At 35.3% G+C, this 27,089-nt stretch overlaps 1 protein-coding gene and 1 pseudogene across 2 annotated transcripts; one reads left to right on the forward strand and one right to left on the reverse strand.

The window, feature by feature from the left end:
• Positions 1 to 10,723: 10,723 nt before the first annotated feature.
• On the forward strand, positions 10,724 to 21,254 carry LOC110908888 (annotated as a pseudogene).
• A 379-nt stretch (positions 21,255 to 21,633) lies between these two features.
• On the reverse strand, positions 21,634 to 25,939 carry LOC110908890 (BES1/BZR1 homolog protein 4). Of its 2 annotated transcripts, none has more exons than XM_022153885.2 (4): positions 25,737 to 25,939; positions 25,134 to 25,358; positions 21,938 to 22,581; positions 21,634 to 21,867 (listed from the first exon to the last, which is right to left on the reverse strand). In XM_022153885.2, exons 2-4 carry the CDS (start codon positions 25,347 to 25,349, stop codon positions 21,864 to 21,866), a joined length of 864 nt encoding a protein of 287 aa, XP_022009577.1. In that variant the 5' UTR covers positions 25,350 to 25,358; positions 25,737 to 25,939; the 3' UTR covers positions 21,634 to 21,863. The 2 variants fall into 2 exon arrangements, with proteins under 2 accessions (XP_022009577.1, XP_035835534.1); XM_035979641.1 differs by having other exon boundaries at positions 25,134 to 25,456.
• Positions 25,940 to 27,089: the final 1,150 nt, after the last annotated feature.

Consider the following 27,089-nt stretch of genomic DNA (forward strand, 5'->3'; position numbering starts at 1 on the left):
GTATCTCATTTCTGTTATTTGCTTTTTAGATATGGAACGGTATAACAAGCATCCCAAAGGAGGATCACATCTTAGTGATGTTATTGTCACAGGTAGATGTATATTTTATACAACTTTAAACCTACATTGTTACCTTAATTTTTAACATTTTTAGAAGTCAATAGCTGGTCATTTATAAGATATGTTATTTTATTTTAGAAGGATCAAATTTCTTATTTTTAAGATTTATTTTATTTAATTGTTGTCTCAGGTTGGGAAAGGAGTAGAGGAGTACTCGGCTACGGATATGGATGGCATTCGCGAAGATTGGTCGATTTATGCGGTTACCTCTATTTTTAAGTGACAAATTGTATTTTAGGTGTTCACGATATATTGACAAACAATTTTTTTTTTTTTGTTAACGTTAAAATATTTGTAGTATACTAGACAAATGATTATGTAATGGATTGTTTTGGTATATATATGTGTATTTGTTATAAGAAAAAGATTTATTGTTTTTGTTATTATAATTTATACATGTATCCAGGGCAAATTAGTAATTTTAATAAAAAAATATACAATTAAAAGCATGACACGCGTAAATGAATGTCATACGTATGTGTCATAAATGCTTGTTACGAACGTGTGTCATTAAAAAGTGTCATTAAAAGGTGTCATAAAATGAGTGTCATGAATGTGTGTCATGAATGCGTGTCATTAAATGTATGTTATGAATGCGTGTCATAAAAACATGACACACAAATGCATGTGATAAAAACATGACACACAAATGCATGTCATGTTAATTTTATGACTCCTCAATCGACGACTCGCATTTGCGTGTCATAAAGACCCTTTTATGACACGCAATGCATGTCAAGAAAGGTGCTTTTTCTAGTAGTGGTGGTGGATGATGGTGTTGTGATGGTGGTGGGTGGTGGGTGAAGTATGAGAGAAGTGGTGTGCCAAGGGATGAGTTGCAAGAGCTCCAAGCACACCTATTTATAGGCTGAACAGAAGCTCGGGCACGACCCCGTGTCCATCCTCCTCTCTTTCTTCATTAAATGCAGTTTGTCTGCATTAGTTGACCACGCCCCCGTGTCCGCTGAGCACGACCCCGTGTGCAGAAGCATATCTGTACTATCAAGATTTGCCTGGACTCCGCGAATCTTATAGTTGACCACGGCACCGTGTCCGCTGAGCACGGCCCCGTGGTGGGCGATGGAAGCTTCTACCACTTTGTCTTTTCTGCTGACACTTGGGCACGCCCCCGTGCTCACTGAGCATGGGGCGTGTTCAGTCTTCCGCCTTCTTGTTTTGCTTGGGAAGATGCTGTCGGGAGGTCGGGCATGCCACGTTTGTTACTTTTCTTGTATTTATGTTAGATTTAGCTGCCTTTTTGCTTCTTTTGTTTATTTGAGCTCATTTAATCCTGAAAATACAAAAGGAAAACAAAAGCACATTTTTTTCCAACATTAGTACTAAAAAGGGTTAGTTTTATGCCACAATTGATTTAATTTATATGTTGCATTTTGTGCACATCACCATCCAGTGAAAAAAGGACGTGTTCCCATCCCTCTCCACCGCCCACTTAGTTCGTGATTTTTGTTTAAGATCGTTGGCTAATGCAGAATTTATTTCACCCAAAAGACGTTTGGTTTCAATCCAAGATGCTTTTTTCTAGCTCGCCTAAAATTCTTTCTTCCACTGCTTTATCTATGAAGTCTAGTTTCTTGATAAGATCATTTTTTATTACCTTCCCCTTATCCCTTTCCACCTCCCACCAAGTCTTAGATCACGTTTTTAACCGATTTTAATTTTGCTGATAGGACCTTATCCGGGCAACCACTCGACACGTGAGAGTTTAAAGCATTGAGTACCAATTGATCAAAACCTTCCAGCCCAATCCATGATTGTAAAAACGAAAAGAGGAATGTCCAAAGTTGTGTACCTTAGTTGAGAGGATTATTGGGCTATGATCCGATTCGCCTCTTGCCAAGGTCGTAACCGAAGCGTCGGGCCACTTGTTCCAAAAGCTTTGGCGCACCAAAAATCGATCTATTTTGCTCAGCTTGTCCCCGGTGTCTAACACTCTAGTGAACTTGCGACCACCCATCGAGTACTCTAGCAACCCATTGTCTTCAATGAAATTGTTGAAGGCTTCCGCACAGCTTGGCACAAATTCTGTATTCATTCTTTCTTCCTGTGATCTTACTGCATTGAAATCCCCAAGTAACACCACATTCCCTCCATTGATCCCATGATGCTCGCCTCCCATAAATTTTTCTTTGGTCCTAATCCTTGTGGAGCATAAACATTTACAATATTTAATATATCATTGGATTGACATAACTTACCAGAAATCACCATAAAGTTCAGATGCCGAACAAGACCCGTTTTTTGAAGAAAAAAAAACTGGGATCCCATAGACAAGCCATTCCACCCGATCTCCCTTCCGCATTTACCCAATCGAAATCCAGTTGACTCCTGCCCCATAATTGTCTATATTTTATTTTCGATCCGTCTCTCGCCATAGTTTCCTGTAGAGCCACGGCCTTCGCTTTCTGTGCACGTATCACATCACCAACAGAGATAATTTTTAGGTCTTCTCTGATACCCCTAACGTTATATGATAAGAAATTCATTGGGGCACATGTTGTACACCTTCCTCTATAATTGAATCAACTAAATCAATTTTATCAACCTAGATTGTCACTGGATTGAATTAACTAACACTTATGATTAAGGTTATTTAATTAATTGATAAAATCGATCATGATTATTGTTAAGAGTGTCTCATAACTGAACGTTAACCGAACCAAAGCGAACGAAATAAAGACTTGATTATGTCGAGATGAATATATGTACATAGGTGTATTATGCGTGTCTTCAATCAGATATCATTTATTTAGTTCAAACTGACATAATTTAGAGATATAACTTTGTTGAATCTTGATTATAAAAATTGATATAAAGCTAGCTTGGTTCAAACCTATGTGATATCCATTTTTAAAACTTTAGTATAAACTATTCAAAATGGAAACATGAGACACAATAGTATTTTTTTTTTTTTTTTTTTGTTAACCACATAATCGAACTTTATAATCAATTAATCACAACCAAAGTTCGGTTATTATGGTTATGGTTAAAGAAAATCCCATAACAAAAACTTTTTATTATGGTTACAATTAAGGCTAAAAACCGAACTAAACCGTGATTTGCACACCCCTAATAGTGTGTGGCCGTTATAAATATCTTACATGGAAAAAGCTAGAGTAAACTGCCAAAATGGTCCCTGAGGTTTGGTCATTTTGCCACTTTATTACAAAACTCAAACCTTTTGAATCTGGATCCATGTGGTTTCAATTTTGTTATTATTTTCATACAAAATCGAAATCTGGTCAGATTTTTCAGTTAATATCCAGTTTTTTTTTTTTTTTTTTGTCTTTTTACCCCCTTTTATGGAAAGGCAAAATGGTTTTTAACGTTTTATTATAATAAATTAAAAAATCTGACCATTTTGCCCTTCATTAAAAGGGATGAAAAATACAAAAAAAAACTGGATGTTAACTGAAAAAATATGATCTGATTTTGCTTTTCGATGAAAATGACAACAAAGTTGAAACCACAGGACCCAAATTCAAAAGGTTTGAGTTTTGAACTAAAGTGGCAAAAGTGAGGAAAAAGACAAAAAAAATTGGATCTTAACTGACCCGATTTTGCTTTTAGATGAAAATGGCAACAAAATTAAAACATAGGGACTCAGATTCAAAATGTTTGAATTTTGGACTAAAGTAAAAAAGCGGCCAAACCCCAGGGACCATTGGGCAGTTTACTTAAAAGCTAAAATGAACTTGTTTACCTACTCTTATTTATCAGAAATTTCGTTACCAACAACTTTTCATTTTGGATTCATACTTTGTTCCCTCTCTCTACAACTAACATACCCAACTGCATTCTTTGTCTTCCCGGTAGTTTCTTCCGGCTATTCATCTATCTCTCACACATACAGACACCCTCCAGGAGCTGTAATCGTCGACGAACGGAAGTCGCAATATGGAGTCGTCTCAATGGATGATGCCGGAACTGAAGTTGTTCATGCTTCTGTTGTTTTTTGCGACGAGTCTCCGTGATATTAGATCCGTTGCTCAACTTTTACCTGATCAAGAAGGTATATATAGTGCTTCTTAGTTTGATTTTATTGCTCTTTTTTTAATCAGATTCTGATTGCTCAAACGAATTTGTTTATCAATGATGGTAAACTCATAAAATCTATTATGTGATATGATATTATGAACTTTAACCTATATTTTTGGAGCTACTTGTACACTGTACAAGATAACAATATGAAATATTCAATAATATGTCCACTAGTATCAAAAAAAAAATGTATAATAAGCTAAAGAACATGCTACTCCAGTCAATAATATGCCCACTAGTATCAAAAGAATGTATAATAAGATAAAGAACATTCTACTCCAGAAAATTACACATGTTTTTATTAGTGATAGATCTATTCGTTTTACTCCAACCAGAAAATTACACATGTTAAGGGGCAGAATTTTGTGTTTAGCAGGGTAGGGTTTGCTATTCAGAAAGGGGTAGCGGCACAGCTTGTTGCTCGTCTACCTGCCATTACACTACTAGAAAAAAGACCTTTAATGACACATGAACAACGACACACACTAATTTTATGACATGCAAAAATGTGTGTCATAAAAAAATGTCATCATTTGTAAAACATGAAGAATTTATGACACACATTTTTGTATATCATAAAAACCGTTATCTTTTCTTAAATTTGAAGAATTTATGACACAATTTTTCATGTTATGACACACATTTGTTATGTCATAAAAATTGTCATCTTTAGTTATGCCAGTTAAATATTTGTTTCCCTCCTTTGCAACCATAAACAAATTTCAATTTTTAAAATTTTCCTCCTACTAAAATTTATTCCCTTATAATTCCCCCCTAAATTTTTCACTCAAAATAAAATACTTTTTGAAATACATTACATCAGTATGAATTTTTAGTAAGGTAATTATTATATACGGTATATATAAAATTATACCTTTTAGGAAACATTCAACATCGAATATATATATATATATATATATAACAAAAAATCAATATATGTCACGTGTCATTCATTTGAGAGATTCGCTTTTTAGTTTTCCCGCCTCTCTTTTTTATTTATCTTATATTAATTAAATAAATAAAATTAATATTATATCTTATCCTACTTTAAATTTCGAATAAAAGAAATCAATGTATGCCATGGAATTATAACATAGTATATATATATATATATATATATATATATATATATATATATATGTAAGGTTAACGTAGATTACGGCTTAACGTACATCACGTACGAAAAGTAATTACGCACGTTCATTTTAAAATCATGCACGTTATAACTCAAAAATCCAAAATCATGCCTGTTGAAACATAATAATCACGCATATTGAAAACAGTAATCATGCATGTTATATAACAAATCACGCACGTTGTTGTACGTGAAGTATGTTAAGCCGTAATGTACGATATACTTATATATATATATATATATATATATATATAACAATAAATAAACAAAACAACTTGTCATGTCACAATTTGAGTTTAGTTAAAAATGAATCAAGTTTGATAAATACAAGTTAAGTTTTGATGAATGAATATTATATTTAGTCCTATATAATTTCTTGAAATATTTATGTATTAAACGTGTTTATTTGCCTATATCATAATAATAAATTGAGTAAATTATTTATGTTATTTTTATTTAATATATTAATTAATAGATAATAAACGAGCCGAGCCGAGCCTGAGTCGAGCTCGTGCTTGAGAAAATACCAACGAGTCGAGCTCGAGCTTTGAAAACAAAGCTCGAATCGAGCCAAGCACTCATAAGTTAATCGAGCTCGAACTCGAGCCTGGTCGAGCTTGGGCTCTACTCGGCTCATTTGCACCCCTAATAAGTATCGTATAACAACGGTTTAGTTTCTTTTGTAGAATGATGTCGATTACCCTTTTTTGTTTTTTATTAATATATAAGGCTTTATAAAATTTCAAATATGCTATCTATTCAATAAAATTTATATTTGAACGGGTCATATATATTTGATATGTTTTATTGTCACAAGCCAAACAAATACCAACAAACAACGCCGATACATGTACCGTATTCGTTTTTATGGTTATATCGACGTGGTTGTATAAAATTCATTACACATAGGGTTGTATCTAAAATCATGTAATTTTTTGGTATCGAAACATATATCCAGTGCTAGCACTAACTAACATGAACTGTTAAAATGGACCATATTGATTCAAATCGACAACCACATAAACTTAATTGTTCAATTTTGTCAAATAAGGACGCAACGTGCCATTTGATGTTAACTACATGAACTAAAATTGTAGTTTATTCGGAACAAATTTTATATATTTTAAATATTTAGCATTAAACATGTCTATTTGTCAAGGCATGTAAAGTACATAGAATTAGAGGTATAAACGAGCCGGGCCGAGCCCGAGCTCGACTGGGCTCGAGTTCGGCTCGTCATCTTTTTATGAAGCTCGAGCCTACTTATTTGAGCATGAGCTCTGCTCGCAAGTAAAACCCAAAGCTTGAGCTCGGCTCAAGCTATTTTAAAAACAACCTCAGACTAGCTAAAAACTCGGTTCGTGCTCGCTTCAGTATCGCTTAAACGAGCCAAAGCTCGGCTTGAGCTCGGTTGGCCAATGTTATAATCCTTATTATTATATTATATATAAAATAAGTAAATTTTTGTTTGGGCTCGATTAGGCTCGCGAGCTTAAACGAGCTTTTTATTTCAGGCTCGAACTCGGGCTGAATAACTTAACAAGCTCTATTTTAGGCTCGAGATCGGGCTCGTTAAAGCTTGGCTCATTGGAGCTTTTAACCGAGTCGATAACGAGTAGCTCTTGAGCCTTTGAACTTGCTTACCACCCTACATAAAATAATCAAGTTTGAAAATAATAGATAAAACTATAGAACAATCAAGTTTGAAAATTATAAATGGAAGTATAATGGTTTTGAGAGCAATTATATTTTGAAGTTTAATCATAATAAATAAACGCACGGCACACGGATCATAATCTTAGCCATCATATATAAAGAAATGAATAATCTTGACCGTCCATATTCCTATCTTCAGTTAGTATCACACCTCCATCTCAAAATCAAAACCAAAAGCAAGATTTCTAATTTCTTTCATTCAAAACAAAAACAAAATCAAAACCTTTCTTTCACCCAAACAAAACCAAGTCAAGTCTTCCCTTCGCCATCCACTTCTTCGCCAGTAAGTTTCATATGCGTTTGTTGTTTAATTTATGCAATTGGTTAATACCTTCGATCTGATTTTGTTGTTGTGTTTGTTAGATTTCTAACTGAGTATTGAAGATCGAAGAAGAACAAAATGTTAGTGCTCGAGTTCTCCGGTACCGACAGTGCTGGTGTTAATGTTTGAGTACTTCGGGTAGATCTGAACGAAGTCTCACACGAAGGTTTCTTTTTTGATATTGCCGCTAACAAAGGACTTCATCCATCACCTCATCAGATCTGGTGATGAAGATACAGAGATTGGGTTAAAGGGTTGTAGATCTGATTCGAGATATTGTAGATCTGCCATGGTTTTCATTTTCTTTTTCGTTTTGCTCGATTCAGGCCATAAAAACTTGGATTACATGATGTTAGCCAACTGTTGGGGAGCCAACATTAAGCGGAAGCCGGAGTTAAGTGACGATCGGTGACCGGTGTTGGGAGGTTTTACCGGCCAGCGGCTCCGACGCACCTCAATTTCGCTTGGTCTACAAATAGAGATTGTTCAATTTGATGATCGCGTACCCATGGAGATTGTTCAATTTGATGATATCTTGTAATGAAATATTGTTAATTTTGTTTGGTAGTATTTTATGAAATATTGTATAATATTTGTTAATATCATATAAAAAATGTTGTAAAATGTTAGTATAAATTTAATTGTTTCGCTATAAATGTAATTTATTTTGTATTATTTATCAAAATTATGTTATAAAGTTGATTATTTTGTTAAATATGTAATTAGTTTTGTATTATGAGACATTAATTGTCTTTTAATGTGGAAATTAGTAATTATAAAAAATATATAAATTTTATAAAAAACACAGGTAAAATAATTGTCTTTTAATTTGAAAATCAATAATTCTAGATTTCAAAAAAATCAGGTAAAAAGCATGACACGCATTTACGTGTGTCATCTTCGTTTATTTCATTTATGACAAGACTTTCTTTGACACGCATTGTGTGTCGTACATGTGTGTCATGAATGTGTGTCGTAAATGCGTGTCATGAATGTGTGTCGTAAATGCGTGTCATGAATGTGTGTCATAAACATATGACACACAAAAGCATGTCATATTTATTTTATGACAGGGGCTTCCTTGACGTGTTTTTGCGTGTCATCTATACCCTTTAATGACACACATTGCGCGTCATTAAAGGCTTATTTTCTAGTAGTGTTAGTTTGTAATCGTATTGAGTTTGTTTAAAAAAAAATCCTAAAAAATTAAACAAAAAAAAATTGTTTTACTCCAACAACAAATAATGTTAGATTATTGATCAAGTTCAATATATTTTTAAGTATGACAAAGTTTTGAAGATGTTGATCCTTGTTACTCTACAGATCTAAAGTGTAATATATTGATGGAAACGTAAAATTTGGATTTTTTGCATTTTCGTAATAAGCTAGCATGGTGCTAGCATATTCATAATAATCTGAAGAGTAAATTACACGGTTGGTCATGTGGTTTGGGAGCCAAACTATGGGCTTGTGCTTTTTTATATATTTGCAGTCAACAAGGTCTTCTTTCTTGCATTTAAAGCCCATGAAACTAACGGGGTTTACTTTTTCTATTAAATCCATGTAAAATTACCCTTTTACGCATAGGTCTTAAAAAACAAACAATAGGGACCGTGCGTAAAACTACTCTTATTTTACATAATAGTAGTAGTAGTGGTGTTGGGGGGAGGGGAGGGGAGGGGAGGGTTGTAGTAGGAGGGAGGAGTGGTAGCTAGGAGCAGCAGCTTGGGCTCGAGCTTGTTTAAACTCGGCTCGATTTGAGTTTTTAGCAAGCTGATCTTGAGTAGTTCACAAGCGGCTTCACGTAGAAATAATTTATAAGATAACAAACATTTTTATAAAGGCAAAATAGGTAACATATTTTTTTATATTTTTATTTCTCCATATAAACCACAACAAAAGCTCAACATCCTATTCTCTACTTCTCAACAAACAAATTAAATACATACACCACCTACTGTAAAGGTTTTCAAATTCTATATCTCTTATGGCCGAACTCGGTCACATTTTTTTTATTCTCCATATAAATTTTCTTTTAAATTTTACCTTATTGTTGAATCAATGGACTTCTTAAGATAAATATTTGAATGGTAATATGGTATATCATAATTCATATCACCTTAACTTCTTCTTTACCTTTGAAAATTATATCTTGAACTTCTTTTATCTGATTGGTATAAGAATGACCAATATTATTACATCTTTTTATGCCAATTCATATATATATATATATATATATATATATATATATATATATATATATATATATATATATATAGGGAGAGGATCATGAGAAAACTAGATATAAATGAGAAAACTAGAAAACTAACTAAAATCCACTAAAAGGGAGAGGGAGGGAGACTTTTAATGAAGGAGGGGGGACTTTTAATGAAGGAGGGGTAAAATTGGAACAAAAAATATATAAATTTTCAAACATTTCCCATTTCTCCATACGTTATCATTTTAAAACAAAAATGGCACCATAAGATCACAAATTTTCTTATCTTTCATTCAAGTATATTCGAGCATATTTTTTATGACATAAAAAAAGATTTATGGTGTCGTCTTGTTTTCTCCACTATTATTATAGTAGTGCACATGTGCAATGTAACATGTACTACAATTGCATTACATGCTTAAAATTAGCTTTTTGAGTCTAGTTTAGCTTTTAGGGTTAGTTTTTTTGGAGGTTTAGGATTAGGATTAGGTTTTTGGGTGTGGGGGGAGGGGGGTTTAGGTTTTTTTTGGGGGTGGGGGGGGGGTGGGGGGTTTAGGTTTTTTTTCGGGTTTATGTTTAGTGTTTAGTTTTAGGTTTTTGGGGGGTGGGGGTGGGGGTTTAGGTTTTTGAGGGGTGGGGGAGGGGGGTTTAGGTTTTTTTTTTGGGGGGGGGGGTGGGGGGTTTAGGTTTTTTTCGGGTTTATGTTTAGGGTTTAGTTTTAGGTTTTTGGGGGGTGGGGGGTGGGGGGGTTTAGGTTTTTGGGGGGTGGGGGGTGGGGGGTTAGGCTTTTGGTGGGAGGGTGAATTTAGGTTTTGGGGGGTGGGGGGGGGGGTTTAGGTTTTTGGGGGGTGTCGGTGGGTGGTGGGTTAAGTGGTTTAGTCTTTCCGTATTAGTGCACATGTGCAGTACAACAAAAAATTTTTTTTTTTTTTTTTTTTTGAAAATTTTTTTCCATACATATAAAGTAGCGATTTTTTATTAAAAAATTGTAAAAAAAAAAAAAAATTTGGTATTTTTTTTGGTTTTTTTTAGGTTTTTTTAGTTAGTTTTTTGGTTTTCTCATTTAAACTAGTTTTCTCATGATCCATCCCCTATATATATATATATATATATATATATATATATATATATATTTTCTGTTCGTAACAGTTGAAGCTATGAAGTTGATAGCCTCAAAACTACAATATAGCAATTGGAATGTTGCTAGTGATTCATGCAGCAGAGGTTTTGGGCTTAATAACACAATATCCGTTTATAGCACAGGCGTTATGGAATATGGCAGCAATGTAACTTGCAACTGTACCGCCACTGTTTGCCACATATCAACAATGTATGAATATTCATGTCTTTATATATAATGGAATTGTGGGATTAGTTCAAATGGAAACCACTGGTTAATTTGGAACTAAAGGAATCACTTTTAAGCCAATGTTTAATGTCCATTATTAGAAGGCTACCTGTCCACTTTAGCGCTAATCGGTGTTTATATATTTCCATATGTGCGCTTAAATTGCAGCCAACTAAGAGGACTCAATTTGGCAGGAGTTCTACCTGAAGAATTTGTTAATCTCACTTATCTGACAGAAATGTAAGTGGATCATCAAGCTTTCATTATGCTGGAAGTAGTAAACAATATACTCTATATTAGAACATATAAACTTGATTATATTATATTTAGTATGTGTATTATGTATTATATGATTATTATACTTATTTATGTATGTATGTATCGAATATTAGTGAAGGGGCATGTCTCATATGACATACCGGTTTGAATGGAGGTTATTGCCGCCAAAAATAACCGCCGCCATCAACCGTTCCTTCGCAGTGGTATTTAAACGATTTGCCGGGAATGTAACCAGCACCAAGATATTTTCTAATAATATCCTTTCACTCAAAATCTTTCTGTCTTCTTTTCGAGTGTGTATTGTTTTGTTAATTTGATTCACTATGCATCCAAAACCCGATTATGGCGAATCAAGTTCTGCAAACTATGTGTATGATGAAGATAAACTTCCGCTGCCAACATGTGGTATCAGAGCCAGAGCCACGGCAGATTACGAAGGAGACAGAGTTTACGCGTCTGCAACGGTTCTTCCATGTAAACATTGTTCCGATGAACAAAGAGAAAGATCGATGGCCAAGACAATACAGAGACGATGTTATTACTATAATGAGCCTGGACATCAAATAGCGTTCTGCAAAGAAAAAGAAAATGATGAAGCAACTTTGTTGATTAGGCAAGCCATTGACACTGGTACACATACACATGAAGAAGACAACGTTAGAGACTCAGAGTTCATCATCAACGGCACTGACGGTGGCCTTTGGTCGGAAATTTGGTATGTGAACACAAAACTTAAACGTCATTTTTCCGGTAACTTAGATTCTTTCAAGAGAATAAAGAACATATTCGGTGTTGAAACAAACACCGGTGAAAATCACGTTTATTTCATACGAGGCATAGGGGCTGTGGATGTTGTATCAGGAAATGAAAAATTTCGAATCCAAAGTGTTTATTACACACCGGAATTGGATAGAAATATTCTTAGCCTTGATCAACTAATAATTCAAGGATTCACAGTTAAGTTTAACGGAGAAAGATGCAAATTATTCCCTACCTTTAGTACACCCCTCATGAATAAGAAAAATAACATAACGGGATTAACTAGAGAAGATGAAATTGGATCAAGAGAGAAACAGTTAATAATCGAGAAGGAATCAGAACATGAAACATTCAAGTCTGATTACTTGAATGATTATTTCGAAAAGTTGAATCTAACTTCCAACGAACCCGATTGGAATGTGATGATTCTGCAATCAATGAAATTCAAAGAATTTCTGGATTGCAAGGCCCTCTTAGATATGTTAGATGACAGCGAGTATGTGATGAAATACAAGTATGAAATAGAAGGGAAATTTGAAGAAATGATCGACTGGTTTTTAAAAAAAAAGATGGGAATTACTTGGAGACCGGTTCCGGTGTACATGGGTAATAATAAGAAGTAAATCTGTTAGAACTTTACATGGTAGTCAAGAGAGAAGGTGGTCATAGAACTGTGACTTCAAACAACTTATGGGCAATGGTTTCGAAAGATATGGGGCATGATTATGAAGACGGAGACTACATGAGGATATTATATGCTATGTACTTGGATGTTATTATATATTATTACAAGTTCAAATCGGTACAAGGCAGTGTTACAAAAGCTCAAACTCAAGGTTCTGCAAGGAATGATGACAGGGCTGCTGAAGGAGGAAGAAGGACGATAAGTACAGGTTGCATACCGGATGATGATAGAGAGCACTATGCACTGTTTGCTGGGAATGATTGGATGGGAATGAACAAGGCACAAAAGCGACGTAGGTTCGATTTCCAGCAAGCTGAGAAAGCAGTGAACGAAGCCAACCGAAGCGTTTTAATGAACTCCCGTGGATATAATCCAGTTTAATTAAGGGGGAGTATTAGAACATATAAACTTGATTATATTATATTATATTATATTATATTTAGTATGTGTATTATGTATTATATGATTATTATACTTATTTATGTATGTATGTATCGAATATTAGTAAAGGGGTATGTCTTATATGACATACCGGTTTGAATGGAGGTTATTGGCGCCAAAAATAACCGCCGCCATCAACCGTTCCTTCGCAGTGGTATTTAAACGATTTTCCGGGAATGTAACCGGCACCAAGATATTTTCTAATAATATCCTTTCATTCAAAATCTTTCTGTCTTCTTTTCGAGTGTGTGTTGTTTTGTTCATTTGATTCACTATGCATCCAAAACCCGATTATGGCGAATCAAGTTCTGTAAACTATGTGTATGATGAAGATAAACTTCCGCTGCCAACACTCTATTCTGTTGGACAGCCGATATATCATCATTGTCTGCATGTGTATTACTATTTGCAGCGGAAAACATAATATGATTTGCAGACATGATGAACATGAGTATGCAATACGAATAGATTGAAAGAAATGGATACAATATGGACACTTTCTGTTTGGAGGGAAAATGTCTTGGTAATTAGAAACATTTGCCGGCAGTTCATACTTATATGTTACATTTTGGCGGTTGGAATTTGGCGGGTAACTGCCTTATAATGCAGTTTAAATATACACATCCACTTATCCTTTAAACTGCTTATCATACTACCCCTAATATACTAGTTATCAGTTTGCATATCATATACATATACATATCATTCGAATAATTATCACATAACTAAAGTTTAACTAACATAGGAACATATGTATTTCCAACACAACCCCCTTAAACTTTGGTTATGTTGGAACCCTTCTGCATTACACTTCGATTTGCCTCTTCCATTGCCTTCTTCATGTGAGTAAAATTAAATCTTTTCCTCCTCTTACGAGCACTCCAGTTGTCTGCCCATCCGTTTTCAGCAAACAATGCGTAATGCATGGCTTGACTATTCATTGCAGCACCTTCTTGAGTATCTCCTGCACTTCTGATCTTCCTGTGGCTGCCTCGTGACGAACCTTCATCATGTTGATCGATTCCTGCAGCACCTTCTTGAACTATGTCTGCACTTCCGGACTTCCTTTCGCAGTTTTTAAACAAACCAGCGTCTTCATTGATCATTTCCTTCACCTGCACCTTGTTTTGAACTGTCTTGAATTTATAGTAATATTCTAAGACATCAAGGTACATGGCATACACTATTCTTATGTAATCTCCATCTTCATATCCGAGACCTAAATCCTTCGCTATAATTGGCCATGTATTCTCAGTTGTAACTTCTCGATATCCACCATCATTTGCCACCTGAATGTATAGACTTAACAGATCTATCTTCTTTTTATCAGTGGTGAAAGGAGGAATAGGCCTTAAAGTGATTCCCATATAATCATACAGAAACCACCGAACCAAGTCCTCGAATTTCTTTTGTAAAATGACTTTGTACTTGAATACGTATTCACGATCATCAAGCATGTTCATCAGGGCCTTGCAGTCATCGAAATCATGAAATTCTAATGATTTTAAGATCATCAAATTCCAGTCTTCTTCTTCCTTCTCCGACACATTCAGCGATTCAAAATATGAATTCAGATAGTCACTCTTGAATTCATCATCAATCCCGCACATATTATGCAGTCTTTCTTTCTCTTTTAACCCCAGTTCCTCCTCTTTTGATAGCCCAGTTTTATCATTTACAGAGTTCACCACCGGAGATGAAAACATGGGAAAAATTTTACATGAATCACCGGATTTTCTGACCGTGAAACCTTGGAGGGTTAATTGTTCAAGACTTAGAACATTTCGATCAATATCCGGTGAGTAAAATACACTGGGAATTCTCAGCGTATCATTTCCTGTTTTCATCTCAACAATCCCTACTCCGCGTATGAATAAGAAGTTATTCATACCGGATTTCATTTCGACACCCATGATATGCTTAACCCTTTTGAAAACATCAATATTACCCACGTAATGATGATGAAAAAGTTGAATTAACATACCAGATGTCCTTCCATTGTCCACCGTCTGTCCCTGTGACTATCATCTCATCGTGACAGTGAACTTCTTCGTTCTGGGTTCTTATTCCGGCATTTACCGCTTGCCGAATTAGTTGTAATTCTTCATCGTTTTCCTTGGCTTTACATGTGTAAATTTGATGACCGGGCAAGTGACAATAATAACATAAACGTTCTCGTCGGGATCTTCGTTTTCTTTCATTCTTTTCATCAAAACAGTGTTGACATGGCATCGTTGTGGCTGTTGGTTTAATTTCTGCATCGGATCTTGAAGTGGCTCTGATACCACTATGTTGGACAGCCGATATATCATCATTGTCTGCATGTGTATTACTATTTGCAGCGGAAAACATAATATGATTTGCAGACATGATGAACATGAGTATGCAATACGAATAGATTGAAAGAAATGGATACAATATGGACACTTTCTGTTTGGAGGGAAAATGTCTTGGTAATTAGAAACATTTGCCGGCAGTTCATACTTATATGTTACATTTTGGCGGTTGGAATTTGGCGGGTAACTGCCTTATAATGCAGTTTAAATATACACACCCACTTATCCTTTAAACCGCTTATCATACTACCCCTAATATACTAGTTATCAGTTTGCATATCATATACATATACATATCATTCGAATAATTATCACATAACTAAAGTTTAACTAACATAGGAACATATGTATTTCCAACATATTCACTAATAAACCGCATTGTGTAGATGGTAAATATTCATTTTATCTTATATGAATATAAGTTTTGTGTTGTGTTTTACACAGAGATCTGTCTGTCAACTATATAAATGGCACTATTCCGTCCCGTTTCAGTCAGCTTCGTGTTAGCATTTTGTAAGAGTTACTATATCACTTACCTGCTTCAGATTTTACTTTCTTTCACTCGAACTCTGTGAGTTCACTATTACGCTTTATTTTCCACAGGAGTTTCTTGGGGAACCGAATCAGTGGGACCATACCTGAAGAAATAGGTGACATTTCTACACTTGAGGCGCTGTAAGTAAAGACCCTTACATGGAAACTCTATATACAATTTTGACCTTTCATTGCTTATTTACATTATTGACCTGTACAATAGTGTTTTAGAAGACAATTTGCTTGGAGGACCACTTCCCCAAAGTCTTGGCCGTTTGTCCCGCTTAAGAAGATTGTATGATTACTTGACGTATTCTAAATATAATTCACTCTTTGTTCATTGATAAAATGCATGTTATGTATAATATTTCTTGCAGTGTTGCTTCTGCCAATAACTTTACAGGAACCATACCAGAATCATATGGCAACCTGACCAATTTAGAAGACTTGTAAGTCATGTCATGTTTCTTTTAACCAACAAGTGAATTATGATTCAATTAACTTTGAAACATATGTATTCTTCTTGCAGTAGGATAGACGGAAGTTCATTATCAGGTAGCATACCTGATTTTATCGGAAACTGGACAAACCTCACGAGACTGTGAGTGTTATTTTGCTTTCTTATGTAAAATAGTCTAAATACCAATATATTCATCATATATAATTTCTGTGCAGTGATTTGCAAGGAACTTCAATGGCGGGACCGATTCCTCCTTCAATATCTCTCTTGACAAAGTTGAAGGGATTGTGAGCACATTATTAAGCCTCCAGTTTGTTTTCACTTTTGTTTTTTGAGTTCTCATATATTCTATGTTTGTTAGGAGGATAAGTGATTTGACAGGAACAACAAGTTCAAGGTTTCCTAATCTGCAAGCTATGACACAGATGAATAGATTGTAAGTTGATTGACTGGTGCATGACAAAAGAATGAATTAATAAGTTAATTAACTTGATTCTACTGCAGGACCTTGAGAAACTGTTTACTTACTGGTTCAATACCGGAAGATATTGGAAACCCGAGCAATTTGAAGCTTATGTAAGTATACATTTTGTTAAATTACGTAAATGTGTGTGTTAATTATCTTTACTTAATCCAAAATATTTCATTGTATAGTGACTTGAGCTTCAACACTCTGAGCGGTCAAATACCCGATTCATTTCAGACGATACGCTTTGATGCCTTGTATGCAACTAATTAGAAATATTTTACACCTTAATTTCATGTTTATTTTTACAATTTTTTGTGTATAGTTTGAGGTAACATGTTGTCTATGACTCCATGGATGTAGGTTTTTGAATAACAACTCGCTATCCGGAGAGATACCCGCTTGGGTATTTTCAAGCAAAGAAAAGATGTTAGTGATTTATATGTTTTCGGTCTTTGTGACGGTAGTGTATGGAATTGTGATTTATATCACTTACGTGTTTTTTATTGTAGCGACTTGTCTTACAACAACTTTACACGGTCTCAACAAAAGAACTGTCAGTCATCTAGCTTGTAAGTTTTTTATCCTATAACTTACTAGATATGCAAACGTTACTTTATATTTTCGCTAATCGTTGGGTACATTTACCACAGGAATTTAGTTTCAGCCCTTTCACCTTCAGCCACGAGCAACGAGTATGTCCCATCACCAACGTATACACACACGCACTTTTGTATTGTACGTAAATAGTGATGTGACCTAACTTGACTTAATTTTATAGATATGCTTGGTGTTTGAATGACCAACATACCTGCAGCAGTGACCCCAACCGTAAGAGTGCTATATACGTAACACAGATTGTATTATTATCGTAACTCTATTGTTTGTTTCTTTGTTATATTGATCACTACATATTGACAAATGCAATACATTGCAGGTCATTCTTTATTTATTAATTGTGGTGGAACCAGAACAAACTTTGATGGAAACGAATATGAAGAAGATTTAACGGACGAACAATCTTACTTTTACCATGTTCCGGAGAGATGGGCTTACAGCACAAATGGTGGCTTCTTCGACAAAGATAATGCTCCATTTGTTGCCAGCTCAACAAATGTGACAGGTGGTGTTATATATCGCACAGCTCGTTTTTCTCCCACTTCGCTAAGGTACTATGCACTGTGTTTGCGACAGGGGAGTTATAAAGTGAGGCTTCACTTTGCGGAAATAAGTTTTACTAATGACACAACTTATAGTAGTCTTGGAAGACGCTATTTTGATATATCCATCCAAGTAAGTGACATGTCAGCTTTGTTTAGTAAACCGTATGTTTTCGAAGTGGCAAAACTGTTTTTTTTTTTTTTCTAAAGATTGAATCACTTTTAGCCAAATGGATTGAAATTGCCACTTTCAATTGGAGATATAGTTACAAGTTTGATTTGCCTTTTTTCGCATAGGGAGTTCGGCAAAGGGAAAACTTCAACATCATGGAAGAAGCAGATGGTGTCCAAAGGGGTACTTTCATAGATTTTGATAATGTTATGGTTAATGGTACCACCCTGGATATCCACTTGTACTGGGCAGGAAAGGGGACTACTGCGGTTCCAAATAGAGGTGTATATGGGCCTCTTTTATCCGCTATCGCAATAACACCAAGTTAGTACAACCTTTCAAGTTATTATTAGTTTGTTTCTTTTCATTTTGTATTCTTACTTTTAAGAGCAAGTGTAACCTCCTTATTCTCCTTGTGCAGACTTTGACGTTAGTACAGGATCCGGACTCTCTGGTGGAGCTATAGCTGGAATTGTGATTGTTTCGTGCGCATTTGTTGGGATAGTTTTAGGCATACTTTGGAAGAAAGGTTATTTAGGTGGAGATAAAGAAGATAAAGGTATCAGCAATATATATAAAGTGTGTGGTTGTAAATATGCTTTTTGTTAGAGATGACAAGATTGGTGGGTATGGTAACATGTCAAAAGGGGTCGGGTTGAAACGGGCCTAGTCAGGTTGAATTGATCTGTAAACACTATTTTGTCCATCTTTTATATTTTTTAGTAAATAACTAATGCGATAATTATGAAAAAAACTATATATGGTAACACTCAAAGTTTTTGAATAAAAACAAATTAGGAGAATGCATGGAGAAAAGTTTTTTATATTTTCTTAAACATAACCCAAATATGCACATTCATTAGTAATTGGGTCGAAGTTGTCACCTCTAGCTCTAGTATTGTTTTCGATATTGCTAATTACCCCTTTAGCTAAAACCATTACGCTTTTTCACAGAGCTTCGTGCACTTGAATTGCAAACGTGGCATTTTAGTCTACGACAGATCAAAAGTGCAACTCATAACTTTGATCCTGCTAATAAGATTGGCGAAGGGGGCTTTGGACCAGTTTACAAGGTAAAAAAAATATAACTCAACATTGTTTTTGTTTACATGTATATTTAAGGTGTGATTATATCAACGTTTTTTTCGTTTATTTTCAGGGTGTACTCTCAGATGGTTCTGAGATTGCTGTCAAGCAATTGTCCGCCAGATCAAAACAAGGGAACCGTGAATTTATCACTGAAATAGGCATGATATCCGCTTTACAACATCCAAATCTTGTAAAACTTTTTGGATGTTGTATTGAAGGAAAAGAATTATTACTGGTATATGAATACTTGGAAAATAACAGTCTTGCTCGCGCCCTTTTCGGTAAATATATACAACACTACCCTGATACTCCTCTATTTTATACATATTCAATGAAAAAACAAATTAAGGGATAGATATAGTTGCGAACGTTAAATATTTATAAGTTTTTTTTTAAATAAAAATTGCGCAAGTTCAAAATGTTATTATATATAGGTCACGAGGACCAGAAACTTAATTTGGACTGGACCACTAGAAAGAAGATATGTATTGGAGTAGCACGCGGCTTAGCTTATCTTCATGAAGAATCGAGATTAAAAATAGTTCATAGAGACATAAAAGCCACCAATGTGCTTCTTGACAAGGATCTTAATGCAAAAATATCAGATTTTGGTTTAGCAAAATTGGATGAAGAAGAGAATACTCATATCAGCACACACGAATTGCCGGAACCATGTGTGTGTTTTTATTGTTTCTTTTATTCACATTTTACATGATTTGGTAGAATTATTCTAAGGTGGAGATGTTTGTTGGTGGATATTTGTAGAGGGTATATGGCTCCAGAATATGCAATGAGAGGGTACTTGACAGATAAAGCAGATATTTACAGCTTTGGAGTTGTTGCATTGGAGATTGTTAGCGGGAAAAGCAATACAAACTACAGGCCAAAGGAAGATTTCGTGTACCTTCTTGACTGGGTAAATTCAGTCTTTCAAGCCGTTACCTATTTAAAAAAAAAAAAAAAAAAAAAAAAAAAAAAAAAAAAAAAACTTATATAACTCTCAACACTTTGACATTTTAGCGCTTAAATATTTTGACATTAGCTAGCATGGGTTGAAGCGGTTGAATCAGCAACGAAATGGTTCAGTGCTTGGACCAAATTCGAATAAAAATAGTTTTTTTAGCGAAAATATCATTTTAAAATTGTAAGATTTGAATTTGGATCTTTCATACACATTTATTTCTTTTATTGTTTTGAATATAAACAAGATAACAATAGACTTTAAAGACTATTTCCTAAGATTCTCTTGATTATTTTGTGTTTTTCCGTCTTAAAAAACAATATATATTTTTTAAATTATTTTATTAGTCTTCTGATACCAACCAATAAACTAGTAGTATGACTGGTTCGATGACCAACCCGGTTTCAAAACATTGTTTTTTAGATAAAAACAAGTGCTAATCATTTCCATTTTCCTTTGTGAAGGCATATGTGCTACATGAGCAAGGGAATCTTTTGGAACTAGTGGATCCTAGTCTTGAAAAATACTCAAAAGAAGAGGCAATGAGGATGCTTAACTTGGCTCTTTTATGCACAAATCCATCTCCAACACTAAGGCCACCCATGTCAACCGTGGTCAAGATGTTGGAAGGCAAAATGGCGGTTCAGCCCCCAATGGTCGTCAAACAAGGTCCAGGAGACCCAGACATGAGGTTCAAAGCCTTCGACTTGATACCACATGACAGTCAAACACAAGTCTCCACCATTTCAGCCGACAGTCTAAGGCCCACTAGCTTCTCCAATGATGGTCCATGGGTAGATTCGTCAATCTACAACGATGACAGCAAGGACAGTTCTTCGGAAAAGAAGCTTCTCCCTGATCTTTAGGATGTTGGTATTTGAATCAATCGGTAAGGTGTATGATACTTTTGATCATTTGTTATATGTATTTATATAAGTTATAACTACACATGAACAATTAAAAGTAGCGGCGCAACTTGTTGCCCTTTTACCAACTATCTCGATGTAAATTCATAATTAATCAAATTAAAAATAATTTTATAAATTAAAAGTGTGTTGTTTTGTAGAACTAATTTGTTCTTTTGTTATACATATAATTATATAAAGTGTATTAGATGTTTAACTTGGTTGCATCAAAATGTAGTATTTGATTTACACCCAGTAATTGTGACACATTTATAAAGAAATAAATGGATTTGAGTACGAGAGCAATTACGAATCCCTATTGTATGCACCACAGCCGCTGTCACCTCCATTGCGGCCCTCCATTGCTACTAGCCGTTGTAAAAGCAAATATAGTGGGTGACCGGTTTTGACAGGTTTTTTTTTTCCAAAATGACACAATTGAAGGCGAACGTATTTTGTCAAGACCCATTTTAAACCTACCCAAAATGATACTCTTTAAGAACGGCTTGTTCCTACCTGAACTCATTTTGGTCCGAACCCATTTTCCTGACTTAATTAGATTATACATGCATCATGCATGGATTATAATAATGTGCTATGGGCAAACATACTTCAACAAAGAAACTTAAAGAAAGGAACAATTTCACAAACTTGCATTGATCCATTCTACACCCTTCATGAGGCCTCCAGATTGCACTTTACCTGTACAAGAAAAATTTCAGATGCATATATGTATACTGACAAATTAAATGTTACTTATGTTACAACATACCTAGTTTTTGAATTTCCAAGAGTAAGCTCAAGATCATCAGACCCGCAAACCTCGTGAATTCTTTCTCCTTCCCACGGCTTCACTTTACCGAATGCAAAGTCATCGGTAACCACTTCCGCCATTGGAATATCCGCGTTGTTATCAAAGCCCGCAGGAATTGCAGGAGAACACGTCCCACTTTGACCAGGTGTCCACATTCGCGAGCCACCATGAGACAAGCCCGTATCCTTGAACCCAAACGGGTTCGCTGCCACAAGGCTGAAAGTTGGAGACGTGGGACGAATGCCAGTTAACCATTCGGGAGCGGGTGCTCCCCAAAGAGTGTTGGTTTTGATTCGGGTAGGTGATCGAGCTGTTGGGGAGCTCATGGGTGGGGTCACGGGCGCGCTAATGGACCCGGTGTGGATGTAAAGATGGGGAAGTTTGGCTGAGTGTGATGATGAGGATGAAGAAGAAAGGTTCTTGAGCCATGGGATGAGTGAATCTGGGTGGGTGTTGGGTACGTAAGAGGATGAGGATGGGCTTGCAATTGAAGATGACGGTGGGCTTGGGTGATAGGAAGCATATGGGCTGGGCTGGTAAGATGAACATGGGCTTACTGATGCTGATCCACCAATTTCCATCCGCTCTATAGGCTTGCATCCCTAGAGATGTTAAAAAAAGATTTAAGTGGTTGATTATGTTTTATTTTTTAACCAACAGATAAAATAATATTATAAACTAGCTAAAAGAATTACATCGTAAGAAGCACAAAATGATTACTTGATGACTACAACATCTTAGTATAACTCAAAATTATATTACAAATTTACAATGATACAATTTTTGTAATAATATGAGTACTAGCTTACATAAATTGTACTCATATTCGTAGACGAACATTAAATCGGTCGACCCTAAACATAACATGATTATAAGCGTGTGTGCATGTGTGTTAGGTTGATATCTTTGACACGATAGATACATGGGTTGGGTACAGGTTCACCTATTCAGTTTGTAAACCTGAAATATTTCAACCCAGCAATCGACACATTTTTCACCCCTAAATTTCCACCCACAAAATCGACAAAGAGGCTGTTTGACAACTTCTGAATGAGTAAGTGCTGAACCAGTAAGAGGTTTGAACCATTAAGAGCCAATATAATGCGTAAGCATTTAAAGGCAAATAGAAAATGTCTGACCAATTCAGATAAGAGTTGTTAACCATTCAAACTCGGTATAATGCTTAACCATTCAGAGTCAAATGTCTGAACCATTCAGACATCTGCTCGCGAAACAACAGTCTTAACCATTAAGTACAGAACAGGTAAGAGATCTAAACCATTAAGAGCTAAAACAAACAGCCCCTAAATATGTTACTTTGTTGTTTCTAGATCAATATATGTAGGATGTGTGACGTTCATGCTACGCAATTGGCATAACGTCAAAAAGATAATCAAAGGTTTATTACTCTTCAAGATGAACTTGAGTTATTAAGTGAAAATAGAAACATGAAAATAGCCATTGATTGGTTTTGGACTACAAGAGTGAGTACAAACACTACCACTATCGGATGACACCCTAAAGTATGAAAACTTTTCCTATCAAATCAATAATACCACATTAAAACCAAAAAACTTCTCATTATATATAACACTTCTACTTTATAAAAGATTACATTTTGTCATTTAATAACTCGCTTGGTATATAATGATAATGAAGAAACAGTATTTTAATAATAAAATAAACAATGTACAGTAATAATGAAGAAACACTATTTTGGATTTGAAATTTTAAGGTGTGGCAGAAGAAATGACCATTTATGAATTCAATTATTTACAATTTTTGTACACATGCCTACTGAAAAAGGACCTGTGTGAAAAATTAAAGCAAAAGACCCACAAAAAGAAGTTGCCCTGTAGCTTATCCATTTTATTTTATAATACCAAAATTATTTTTGTACCAGTGACAACCGAATTAGCAAATGACAAAACTATCCCTATGGTTAAATGAAAGATGTTAGTAATACGGGTGCAAACGAGCCGAGCCGAGCCGAGCTGAGCTCGAGCTCGACCAGGCTCGGGCTCGACACGTTTAGTATTTATTAATTAATTTATATTAATTATAATTATTATTATACATATAATTAAGTTAGTTTTTTATATTTATATAAATGGTAATTATTATATAAATATATGTTCAATATATTAATAAAAAATATATAAACAGAAAGCTCGTTTAGGCTCGCAAGCCGGTTCAAGTCCAATAACCGAAGCTCGGGCTCGGGCTCATTTAATAAATGAGCTTATTTTTTTGGCTCGAGCTCGTTTAAGCTCGACTCGTTCGAGTTTTTTTTCGAGCCGAGTTCGAGTAGCTCGCGAGTAACTCGGCTCGTTTGCATCCCTAGTTAGTAAAACTTCTAAAAGGGTACTATGGTCTTTCTAGGTTTTCTCGCCACCGGGAATCTTTTTAACACGAAAGAAAACAAATATAAAAAACGGCACCCGACCCGAAGTCTTGAGAAAATCTCTACCGGATCTAATGTACGCCGGAGAGTGATCAGAAATCAGAAATAAAACAACTTTATGATCTAAGCCTAACCGTCTCTGGACCATGCTAAAATGCGCAGGGAAGACAGAGCCTGCATACGTCAGCATACTGCTAAACGCGCCACCAGTTGATCGGCAGATCGAGACCGCACGGTGTGCATTGTCCAACGACTTCGTCAAAACTGTACATCCTGACACTTTAACAGGCGAACCGACGTCGACCTGCTAAAATACGCAACCGTCACGTACTCGCCATTGAACGAACATCCGTAAGTTAGGATTATGTGATTTTGTACGATTTATCATCTCATTTGTTAAATTTCTAGAGAAATCAACTTCTACAAAGGATTTAAATCATCAAAACTTTCTGATCTCAACGAATTTCTGTAAACAAATGACCTAATTTTGATTACATGCAAAACAAACGTCTGCTAAAATGCGCAGGAAATCAGAGCCTACACACGTCAGCATATTATTACACTCGCCACCATTCACCAATCGATCGGCAGATCGTGACCACACGGTGCGCATTGTACATCCTGACACTTTAACAGACAAACGGACGACGACCTGCTAAAATGCGCCACCATCTAGGGTTATGTGATTCTGTTCGATCTATTACTATTACCTCTTTCGTTAAATTTCTAACAATCAACGGAGAATCATACCTTACGATACGTAGTTCCGTCCGGTTCAACGGTCCAACCGGCCTCATCAGCGAGTGCTTTGAGTACTTCATTATTATCACAATGTTTCGGCAGCTTGTAGTTACCGTACATCCTCAAACCGGTGAATATCTTCGCAGCGATGGCTCTCCTCCTCCTCTCTCTCCTCTTGTTGTTCTCTCGCTCCTTCCACGTCGGCATCCTCGTTCCTGACGTCATCCTCTTTCTCTAGATACACACAACAATAATACATATACATATACATGAGTGTGTGAACTCTACATATATATATATATGTATAATACAGGTGCGGAAATCACGTTTCACTGTCGGAAAAGCAGTTTGGATATGAAACGAGATAATGAATGACTTCTTTTGTTTTTGTAACTTTATCATCATAAATGCAGGCTAATTTCAACAAAAAGTACTTAAAGTCCGGTTTTTATCGTATCGGATTTGGCGAAGCTATATCGGGCGGTTCAGCAGCTGGTTCTACCAGACAGCTCAACCGGTACAACCGGTTAGTTTGAACTGGTTTTTAAAACATTGGTTATTGCAATCAATTATGAGTTGAAGAACAAAAGTTAAAGTGTTAAGAGGAATTACTTGACGGTTAATGGAGGCGGCGAACAAGAGGATAGCCGGAGAAGGATGGAGTTTGAGAGAGGAATTGAAGTGAAGAGATTATAAGTGAAATCTGTGTAGAGGGGAGGTTAAGGTTGAGTTTGGAGTGTGACATGTAAGCTGTGTGAAAGGTTGCTGGGTTATTACGCTCCTGCCACTGGCTTGTTGTAAAAGAGTGTGGACTGTGGAATGAATGACACTCACCCCTAGAGCTGTTTGCTGCATAAAAGTGCTTTGGATGCTAATTATCATATGACCCACCACATAAAGTTGTATAAAGATATTGACATATTTGTATATTCTATATCCATATCCATTTATGGTGGATTGAACAAATGTATAACATGTGTATGTATGTACTCGCATGCACAAACATATATTTATGCAATGTAACCTTGGTTTATTTGTGAACAAGCTTATTGATTGTAAACACTAGTGAATTAATCTTATCCCTATCAATACATAAGTGTAAATTAATGGTCACAATTTGATGATAAAAATACACTAGCGTATTTTACGATTTGATAATGTAAATCAATGGCCAGGATTTGTTCATTCAGTTCACAAATACACTAGTTTTCACTCTAGAACCCCACCCAATGTAATGTATATCTATATATGTATTTGTATGCCTGAAAATTTAATCACGAGTAGTTAAAATCAGTTGTGCTTAAAATTACTTTTTTTAATCAGCTAGTGCACACACCCTTTAATTATACTCTTAACCTATTATTTTCACAGTAAAATGAGCATGTTGATCATAAATTTATTAAAGTAAATGTTAACTAAATACTTTTATGAGTAAAATGTCTTTTTAGTTCTTGTGATTTGGATTATTTAGTCACTTAAGTTCAAAGGTTTCATTTATCATCTGTAAGTCCAAAAGGTTTTAAATTTGTCATTTTAGTCTGACGGATTTAACGCGATCCAATAATTGTTGTTTGTCAAGCGCATTTTTATCATATCTGCTATTATTATAATTAAAACTTTAATTTTTCCCTCTCATTTTACTCCCCCTTTACCCCTATAAAAACAAACGAGTAGAAACCCTAATTGCCAAATCCCTATGGTTCGAATCATCATCTTCTCCAACCTTCATAACTGATTGCAATGATACAATGCCATTGTTGTTCCCCCACTGTAATCCGAACATCGTGGACTTCTTTAAACCACGTGCGGCGTTTCTATTGCAATAACAGAGAGCTAATTTCTTGTTTTCCACCATCATAGTTAAAACATGCATTTATGTGATATTTATGTAATTTGTTGATAATATGGAAGGAGTTGTGGATTTGTTGTTTGGGCTGAAGCTGAATTGTGTCAAAGATGTGCTGG

This window comes from Helianthus annuus, chromosome 11 (assembly GCF_002127325.2).
Source record: "Helianthus annuus cultivar XRQ/B chromosome 11, HanXRQr2.0-SUNRISE, whole genome shotgun sequence".
Classification (NCBI taxonomy): Eukaryota; Viridiplantae; Streptophyta; class Magnoliopsida; order Asterales; family Asteraceae; genus Helianthus; species Helianthus annuus.